Raw genomic sequence first — 9785 nt, 5'->3', positions numbered from 1 at the left:
TATCTTCTCATTTCTTGGAATTGTTCAGGAACATTTCACATTAAAAAATAAATATAAAAAACAATTATGTTTTATGGATTATGAAATTAATATTTTAAAATAAATGTAATAAAAACTGAAATATGCTGACATAATACTTCGGTATGTGTTCTTGTTTCTTGAAATTGTTCAAAAATGTTACATAAAATAATCTCTGACCTTTTGCTTGATCATGCAACCACAAAGGCCCTTACTTCATTTATGGTCCAAATGAAAGTTTTTCTTAAATGGACAACACATGCAATATGCTTCCCAGTGCTGATTGTTTGAGGTATGCCCCTTTGTTTAAAGGCTGTTCAGCGTGCGTTCACACAGACAGTAAATGGGCATGGAGCCAGAGTCAGACCGAAGCGTCCGTGCATGGATGGAGCAGATTTTCCCTCAGGAAGCCTGAACGTGAAGGCCTGCATCAGGCTGGTAAACATCAGAAACAGCTCCATCTTAGCCAGCTGCTCTCCCATGCACACCCTGCGACCTGCCAGATATACAAAACATCATTTAAACAAAGTTCTCATCGGAAAAGTAGTTATTAACATAAAGCCTGAACATGTTAAATTGCTGGTTACATGATTACAAACATACCTATTCCAAATGGAATAAAACAATCTTTCCTGAGAAGTTTTCCCTGTTCATCCAGAAATCTGCCTGGATTGAAGTCATCAGGATTTTCCCACACGGTGGGATCCCTGTGTACTGACCAGAGGTTTGGGATGATAACTGTTCCTTTAGGAATAGTGTATCCTCGGAACTCTAGGAAGAGACAAATATAGCTGAAATATTCCGCTTTTAAGCGTGTCCTCTCAAAGTATTTGTACAGTCCTAATATTTGCATAACCTTTGGATTTAATATCAAAAATACAGATTCGGGTTAAAGTCTGACTGTTATCTACTTTGTAGTGCCAAAAGGTGGATTATGGTAAAGTTAAAGTTTGCTTGGTTCAGTTTTATTCATTAATAATTAACTTTAAACAAACTTTGCAAAACAAACAAAGGAAAAAAAAAAGTAAAAAATAGAATGGAATAATTTAGAATTGAACAGAACAGAACAGTAGAAAAGCTGACAGAATAGAAAAGAATAAAGCCATAATAGAATAGAATAAAACAGTACTGACTGGAAAGAATATATGTCTATGTAATATACCGTTTATTTAAAGTTTATCTGTATTTTTATATTTTCATAATATATTTTTAAAAAATTTGCTTATAGAAAATAAAGCATATTTTTAGGAACAATATTGTTTGTAGATTTTAAGCATACTTTCACTATTGTAATGCAACCAGACAATTTACTTTTGATTGCATTTTATAAATAAATAAATAAATAAATAAATATATATATATATATATATATATACACACACACACACACACACACACAAATTTGTGAATGTAACCCAGCTAAAAAGTTTCATGAGATTAAACAGGCACAAGGTAAAAAGGCATCAGGCAGAAAATCTGCATGGCTTCTGTATTTTGTCTGACCTCACCTGTGTTTTCCGAGGCCATGTGGGGTATAGACAGAGGGACCACTACAGTCATCCTCAGCACCTCCATAATGGTGGCTTCTGTGTACGGCAAACTGCCCTTATCAGTCAGAGACGGGACCCTCTCAGATCCCACCACCGCATCAATCTCCTGCTGAACCTTCTCTGAGGGGTCAGCAAACTAACATTTCATATATAACCAGAAACCAAACCTACAGACATTTGTAAATTACACTTTACAGTGCTGGTGCACATACCTTGCACATCAGGATACAAGGACATATAGAGAATACTCCACAAACAGCTGTTTGTGGTAGTATCAGTGCCTGCAATAAACAGGTCTCCAATGATATAGAAGAGGTCGTCCTCTGAGAACAAGCTCTGCTCTGAATTCTCACTCTTTTGCTGGGCCAGCATCTCCACCAGATACATGTCTATGAAATCCCTGGGATTCTCCGGATCCAGCGTGGCCCTGTGCCTCGCGATGATCTTCTTCAGGAAGGCTGTGATGTCGATCTCTGCGCGCCGCAGCTCTTTGAAAACACCGCAGGGCAGGTAGTATAACCAGGGAAAGACATTGACCAGCAAAATGGATGTGTTGACGCTAATCTCCAGCCCGTGAGACATGAGGTCCAGCATGGTGCGGAACTCCTGGTCCTGGTGATGGAAACGCTGACCCAGACTCATGGAGGAGATGACATTGGAGACAGCGTTGCTGATGAGGGGAGTCAGATCGATACCAGAAGGCCCTGCTTTTTCGATGAGGCTCTGCAGTTCTGTTTTAATCATGGTCAGGCCTTCATGGATGCACGGCTCCAGACTCAACTTGCCAAAGCCAAAGCTGCGCAGAGTGCTGTGACAGAACTTACGGTTTGTGCGCCACAGGGGGCCATACGGTGCAAACACAATCCCTGCGAACAACATTCAGTTCAAACTCGCAATGCTTCGCTTTTAGATTCTGAAATGATAAAATCAAACTTTTTTTAAAGAAAATTTACTGAACAATTGTAAAATAAATAAATACCTTTATATTAGCATTATTTTACAAGCCACAATTATCAATATTTGGAATTATATCAAGTACTTTGCACTTGGACTTCTGAAACCAGGCTCAGACATCCAATTCTGTTGAATCTTTTGTGATCTGTTCCATTTCGTTCAATTCTATTCTGCTTTATTATTTTGTTTTTCATTTCTCCAAAGTCCTGCTCAGTTCAGTTCTGCAGCATCATAATATAATGCACTATATTATTCTATTCTGCTGCAATCTATTCTACTGTTCTATTCTTTTCTGTCCTATTCTATCATTCTAATCTATTTTATTCTGTGTGGTTTTATATGGTTCTATTCTGTTCAATTTGAATCTGTTTTGCTTCAGTCTCTTCAATTCTAAACTATTCTATTCTTCACCAGTCTGTTATACTGTGTTCTAATGTATTCCATTCTGCTCTGTTTTATGTTCTATTCTATTATATCCTGCATCAGTATCTTCTGCTGTTATATTCCGTTTTCTATACTGTTCTATTCCACATTATTCTGTTTTATATTTTATTCTGCATTATATTTTATAGTATATTTTCTATTCTAGTCTATAATTATACAATGTTCTATTATGCCCTGTTTTATATTGTTATATTCTAAACAAGTCTATTCTATTCTGCCCCCGTCTGTTTTTCTAGGTTCTGGTCTATTCTTTTCCATTCTGCTTTGTTTTATTTAGATATATTCTATTCTAATGAGTCGGTGTCTTCTACTGTTCTATTCTGTTCAGTGGATTATTATACTCGGTTCTATTCTGCACTGATTTGTTGATCTATTCTATTCTGTGCCCATGTCTTCTATACTGTATTTTTCTGTTCTGTCTTTTCTGCTCCAGTCGATTCTATTCTATTCTGCTCGAATCTGATCTGATATATTATCATGGCATGTAGGAATCATTAACTACGACTTCTCATCTTACCTTTCCTCTTGGTGATAATCGTTACGAGAGGTATATGAGGTCTGTCAGAGAAGACCTCCGGATGGTTAACCATCGCGTCCCGGACAGTGTCATATCCCATCAGCACGACCATGAGCTGAGGCCCAACAAAAATGCTGAATATGTTCCCATAGAGTTTGGACATCTCCGTGAGTCCAGCCTGAGGTGACAGCGGGTTCGAGGCCATCTTTCGATTCTTTGCAAGTCGTCTTAAAATAAACGAAGGCACAAGGAAACCGCCGAAGTTTCCCACGACAGGCCATGGCTTTGGACCCGGAGGGATGTTGGCGTATGTCTGATGCCACGCATACTGTCGCAGCGCACAGAAAACAAGCACGAATGCAATCAAACCCACAATGTTTGCGGGCGAGAACACATACTGCCACAGCAAAGACAGGGAAGCGTCCATGACTCGCGCACTCCTCAAATCCACTGACGCATAGCTATTCCTGATCAATACTTCTTATCTGCTGATCAAACACATCTCTTCCTGTGTTGTTGGTGCTGCAGCATGGGTAGTGTGTTTTTGTATTTTTCATTGGCTGAGAGCAGCACGCTGAGAGTTGAGATTGGTGAATAAACCGATGACGTAAATAATGGGTGGGGCAAACTGATCCAATAAGAGGAAGCAGATACTGCGTGTAAGCTTCACCAGAGATGAACCGAGTTATTATGGGCTTTCAGTCATCTGTAAGACATTAGTTTGTATCAGCGTCATCGATATATCATTGAGGTACTATAAAACTGTTTATTAATGGTTTGTATTTAGTTTTAGTTACTATAATTAAAGTCTATAACAAAATATGTCTAATTTCTAATTTAAGTATCAGTTTTATAAACGTATTTAATGCTGGTTAAAAGTTATTAAATAATAATCTTAAGAATCATATAAATAAAGAAACATTTAAATAGATATTGTGACAGTTTGCGCATATCTTCAGTGTAATGCATTAATTCATGCAACACTATGTATACTAGGTGTTAATGTAAACCATTTATTTCTATAAAATGTCCTTATATTTTTAAAACATAAAATAAACATATAAAACTGAAATAACAGCTGTCATGAATCATTATGAAAAGAATGCGTGCATTTCTAATATCAAATAGTGTATGCAATTAATTAAACCTTGTTAAACAACACTTTTAAAATGACAAACATGTTTTAGATGACAATTTAATAAACAGACAAGGGGAAATATGACTTGAAGAAGCTTGCACAAACTGATAGATCGCTTCTGACAGAAAGTGATTCATTATCCAAACATAATTTCAGCTGGCCCTTCAAGTACTTAGAAAAGTGTTTATTTAAATGGCCACATTGACTGAATATAAATTAATGTAAAAATATCAACAATGAATTGTCAAATACTATTGAGTTTGATCTGTTTAGCCCAATGTCATTAGAGATCTAATTAGCAACAATAGCCAAACAGTTTTAGTTCTTTGGTATGGTGTAAACACTGGGACAGCCACAAACGAAATACAAATGATTTCCACATGTTGGTCTTGGCATCGTGATGAGTTCACAACGTCACTCCTCCCGGCTGCTCTGCACCATGGAATATTTCTTACAGGGGTTCTTCAGACAGGCAGGCGGCCATGTGATCGGCCAGCAGAAAGAACAGGGCACATGGGTCTGGACGTTCCTCTCGAACAAGTTAAACACGGGGTTCCACCAGGTGTGAGTGAGGTAGTTGTTCGGAGAACACTTTAAAGTCTGGTGAAAATAGCGTAATATTAATTAATTTCATTCTACGAATCAATTCAAATAATCAAAAAATAATAATAATAATAATAATGTCATGTATGTCCACATGACTGACTACTTCTGGTTTTCTGAAAACAGAAGTGGTGTTGCACAGGATATAAATGCACTATAGTTGCATGATAAAAAGCAGTTCTGGGAAATTTGGTTAGTTGCATTGTGATGACATTTCAGATCCAAAGCAATTTAGCAATTCCATGAAAACCAGTGTTATCACTGAGGACAGAAGCCATGGAGTAACTTCCAGACAGACAGGATTGAGGCAGAGATCTCTCCTGTCAGGGGTCGAACCTGTTGACATTTGTATCAGCAGTCCAAAGTCCCAAACTCTCACTGCTTTTCAGGTTTTTTTTAAAAATTAATATTATTTTGTGGATGCTTTTTAACCACCATAAATATCCTTTCTGAGACATGACAGTTCTGATATAATTTGCTTGTAACAGTATAAAGAAACATGAAGCGTTTTGATCGTTTGAAAGGAATTTTCCTGTTTAAAATATCTAGATCGGCTTCAATCGATTGTGCAGCACTTTACCATCATCAGGGAGTCATTTCTCCAAAGCTCAGCCAAATGGATTTGGATATTCTCAGTGTGCTCTGAGTCATGTAAACACTCTCTGTAAAAGGCTTAGTGCTGTTTTGGTGCCTTGAGTTTAATGACACCCTGAATCTAAATCGCAAATTGAGCTGAGAGCTTCCCTTGGTTTCAGATGTGTGTATGTCAAACAGATCAATATGCAAAATGAAAATATATTAAAATATGTAAGCAATGATACATTTTAACAGAAAAACAACACTTTTAGACCCCATGAAGTGCTGTTTTAGTGCATTTTAGCTTATGTTTCACAGTTTTGAGGCAATCTATCATTCCAAAGTTTGGGGTCAGTAAGATTTTTTGCCTTAGGAAATGTCTAATTTTATTTAGCAATGATGCATTAATCAAAAGAGACAATAAAGGCATTTATAATGTTAGAAAGGTTTTCTATTTTAAATAAATGTGTTTGAATGTTCTATTCATCAAAGAATCCTGAAAAAAAAGTATAACGGATTCCACAAAAGAATTAAGCAACTGTTTTCAAAATTGATAATGACAATAAACAGCAAATCAGCATATTAGAACGATTTCTTAATGACAGTGTGATGCTGAAGACTGGAGTAATGATGCTGAAAAATCAGCTTTACATCACAGGAGTGTGATGAGGGTCAGAAAGCTCTCGGGTTTCATCAAAAAATATACAAAAATATACAAATATAATCTGTGTTTTGAAGATGAACAAAGGTCTTGTGGGTTTGGAAGTAATCAATGACAGAATTTTCATTTTTTTTGGGGGGGGGGGGGGGGGGGACTATCCCTTTAATAAAACCCTTATTTGAGTATTTCTATTATTTCATATTACTGATATAATTACCTGCAGATTAGCCATAGTGTGATACCAGTAGAACAGTCGGGTGGTGATGAAATACGCCACCACCACGTCCACACTGTAGTGCTCATGAGCCACCAGGATACATATGACACCCACAGCAGCCGTTAACCAACACAGAAGATGGTACCACCAGAAAGAACGAGGAGAATCTAGAGAGAAGCAAGTTGTGAATAATAATGGGTTGCTGTATGAACATGCCCAAAAAAATTCAGAGTGTCTTCTGAATGGCTATAAACAGAATCTAAAATTGCTTACAGTGACCTCAAGTCTGTAATTAGCAGACAGTCATTTTATTTGTGTCTTAACATAAAGTCGCTGTCTGAGAAAGTGACATACACTCCTTGAGGAAGAGGTACGTGAGCGTGAGTATGACAGTGTGGCCGCTGTAGAGGAAGTCACCGCACAACAGATGAGATCCGGTGATTGATAATCCACCGCCGGAGAGCAACTGCAGAACACGCTGCAGCATTGCCTGGGAATCTCCGTGGAGCTGAATGACAGATGCAGGACAGAAGATACGAGAGAGGATAGTAAATGATGAAAGATGAGTAGTTGGTGACAAGAATTGTGAATTGAAATATCATTCCAAGGCTTGTAAAAGCTACAATATTTGTCTTGAGCATGGCAGAGGATATTACAGATTTAAAAGCCAAATGCTTTTGCTTTTCTGACATTATGTTGGTAGAAGATCCAGAGGGGATCATGACAAAGAGGGACTGCAATTATTATTATTTTTACCTTTGGTGCACAGACCATGTGCATGCCAGGCACAGGTAGAGTGGTGACGTACATGGTTACGCATCTATACATGTACAATGTGCCCAAGAGGAAGAAATATCGTCTTGCTACAATAGCCCTATATGGGAAAAAAAGAGAAAAAAATATATATATTTTTTGTCATCATTGAACAGATGTGGGTTAAGTTGAGAATGCTGAGCCTTACAAAGACCTTTTTTTATAATGCTCTATCCATGAATAGAGAATAACTAGGGTACAAATCACATGTTCTTTGCAATGAGAACTGTTAGATATAAGATTTGATAATAACCACACATCTTGCCATCATTTAGTTCAATCTATTATTATTCTTATTAAAAAAAATGTTTTGTAAAACAAGTAAATATTCCCATGTACAATTTTGAAAATTTCATTTTTAAAACAGTTGACAGTTCAACAAGATCAAGCATTTAAATCAGTTACAAAAGTTATAAAAAAAATATGGAACAATATTTAATATTTGTAATATTTACATATTTATTTCTAATTTATACGCAATTTAAGTTTCACAACCCGCACACACATAAACATATATATACAGTACATATATTAGTGTGTGACCCTGAACCACAAAACTTAAGTGTCTTAAGTGTAAATTTATAAAAAATGTAGATTTATACATTTATACATCAAAAATCTGAATAAATAAGCTTTCCATTGGTGTATGGTTTATTAGGATTGGACTATATTTGGCTAAGATACAACTATTTGAAAATCTGGAATCTGAGGGTGGAAAAATAACTGTTTTGATGTTGTCCAAATTAATTCTTAGCAAAGCATATTACTAAACAAAAATGAAGTTTTTATATATTTACGGTAGGAAATGTACTAAATATCTTCATGGAACATGATCGTTACTTAATATCCTAATGATTTTTGGCATAAAAGAAAAATCTATAATTTTGACCAATACAATGTTTTTTTTTTTTTTAGCTAGACCCCAGCGACTTAAGACTGGTTTTGTGCTCCAGGGACACATATATTTATTTAACTGTAAGGTAGTAAGGTAAACAGAACACAGAACTGAAATATTGGTCATATAAAGATCATACTGCAAGTGACCATCCAAACTTTTTCAACTATAATTTTGTACTATTTTTGTGAAACATGCCATACAATGTCTTGAGTGATATTCATTACACTGATTTCCTCAATGCAGTATACATTTTTATAACTGCCCTTAAGACTATTGCATTCACCCTGCTCTATATAATCTTAAACTTAACCCCACACACCAGTAAATGTAATCTAAGAGAGCTGATCGATAGGCTACAATGTCATCAGTATAATGTTGAGTGATGCCTCTTACTTGTATCTGTGAAAGAGCAATTGAATGGACCATATAGAGACCAGAACCATTCCATTGACCTCAGTCACTGTAAAGGCCCACTGCACGCGGTCTATATAGTCAAAGAACTTGTCCGGCAGAGGTGGGCTGCTCTCCTTGGGTGGTACTCTCTCATGAACCACTGTGATCATAAACGTGGTCAAAACCAGGTTCAAAATGGCATAAAACAAAGAGATGAACGTCTTCCACCATTCGGATGGCAAACGATTGCCCTTTCCTTCAGGTACAGAAATTTTGACGTAGTCTCGATGTCTGACCAGGGCTTTCCTCAAGCCGTTGCGCTTCGCTTCTTCTGCAGCGTGGCTGTGGACGGGGCAAGATGTGCCAGGGGACGGCGTCCCATCTGTGTTTGTGGGGTCCTTGTTTCCTTGGTGGTCTGACGATGCCATGAGTACCCACAACTACCCACTTCTTGCCAAGACTCTCTTCTGTAAGGCACTGTAGGTTACTCTCCTCTGCTGCGATAATGAAAGTGTTTTCAGCTCTCATATGACGTGGCTGGAACAGTCTTATAAAATAAAAATTAAAGCAGAAGTACCTTAGATGAAGTACATTACATAGACATACAGTATATGACCATTAAAAGTGCTACACCATCTAACAGGCACAGGCACATGGGCAAACATTTAAAAGCAAATCTGCTATACATAATTGGCATGCTTCTTCACATTAAAACAAGAGTATGCCAAAGAAATGCACATACTCTATTATGTACTTTTAAATTTTAAATGAATATTTAACTGATCAAAAATGACAGTTAAGTAATTTATGTCACAAAAATATACATTTCTAATAATTATTCATAAAAGAAAAAAAAAACGGTTTCAACAAAAAAAATTGAAGCAGCACAACTGTTTTCAACATTGATATTAATAAGAAATGTATCTTGATTCCTGAAGAATCATGTGACACTGAAGACTTATGCTGAAAATTCAGCTTTGCATCACGGGAATAAATTACATTT

General features: G+C 36.6%; 2 protein-coding genes across 2 annotated transcripts; both read right to left on the bottom strand.

The window, feature by feature from the left end:
* Positions 1-300: 300 nt before the first annotated feature.
* LOC113044056 (cytochrome P450 2U1-like) lies at positions 301-4016 on the bottom strand. Its single transcript, XM_026203647.1, has 5 exons — positions 3484-4016; positions 1781-2434; positions 1527-1688; positions 622-789; positions 301-514 (listed from the first exon to the last, which is right to left on the bottom strand). The coding sequence occupies exons 1-5, from the start codon at positions 3908-3910 to the stop codon at positions 336-338; spliced, it is 1590 nt and encodes a 529-aa protein (XP_026059432.1). The 5' UTR covers positions 3911-4016; the 3' UTR covers positions 301-335.
* A 772-nt stretch (positions 4017-4788) lies between these two features.
* Positions 4789-9318, bottom strand: LOC113044750 (phosphatidylcholine:ceramide cholinephosphotransferase 2-like). Its single transcript, XM_026204924.1, has 5 exons — positions 8783-9318; positions 7435-7552; positions 7033-7186; positions 6679-6845; positions 4789-5221 (listed from the first exon to the last, which is right to left on the bottom strand). The coding sequence occupies exons 1-5, from the start codon at positions 9208-9210 to the stop codon at positions 5036-5038; spliced, it is 1053 nt and encodes a 350-aa protein (XP_026060709.1). The 5' UTR covers positions 9211-9318; the 3' UTR covers positions 4789-5035.
* Between the last annotated feature and the right edge of the window lie 467 nt (positions 9319-9785).

Source organism: Carassius auratus, chromosome 26 (assembly GCF_003368295.1).
Source record: "Carassius auratus strain Wakin chromosome 26, ASM336829v1, whole genome shotgun sequence".
Taxonomy (NCBI): domain Eukaryota; kingdom Metazoa; phylum Chordata; class Actinopteri; order Cypriniformes; family Cyprinidae; genus Carassius; species Carassius auratus.
This window is presented reverse-complemented; position numbering and strand designations above follow the sequence as displayed.

Excerpts from the sequence above, each read along its gene's own strand:
- LOC113044056 (XM_026203647.1), bottom strand. The coding sequence starts at position 3,910 with ATGGACGCTTCCCTGTCTTTGCTGTGGCAGTATGTGTTCTCGCCCGCA. Across the intron at positions 1,689-1,780 it reads CTTGTATCCTGATGTGCAAG|AGAAGGTTCAGCAGGAGATT; the intron begins GTATGTGCACCA and ends CTGACCCCTCAG. Across the intron at positions 790-1,526 it reads CATGGCCTCGGAAAACACAG|AGTTCCGAGGATACACTATT; the intron begins GTGAGGTCAGAC and ends GTCTCTTCCTAG.
- LOC113044750 (XM_026204924.1), bottom strand. The coding sequence starts at position 9,210 with ATGGCATCGTCAGACCACCAAGGAAACAAGGACCCCACAAACACAGAT. Across the intron at positions 7,553-8,782 it reads TTGCTCTTTCACAGATACAA|GGCTATTGTAGCAAGACGAT; the intron begins GTAAGAGGCATC and ends TTTCCCATATAG. Across the intron at positions 6,846-7,032 it reads GTACCTCTTCCTCAAGGAGT|ATTCTCCTCGTTCTTTCTGG; the intron begins GTATGTCACTTT and ends GCTTCTCTCTAG.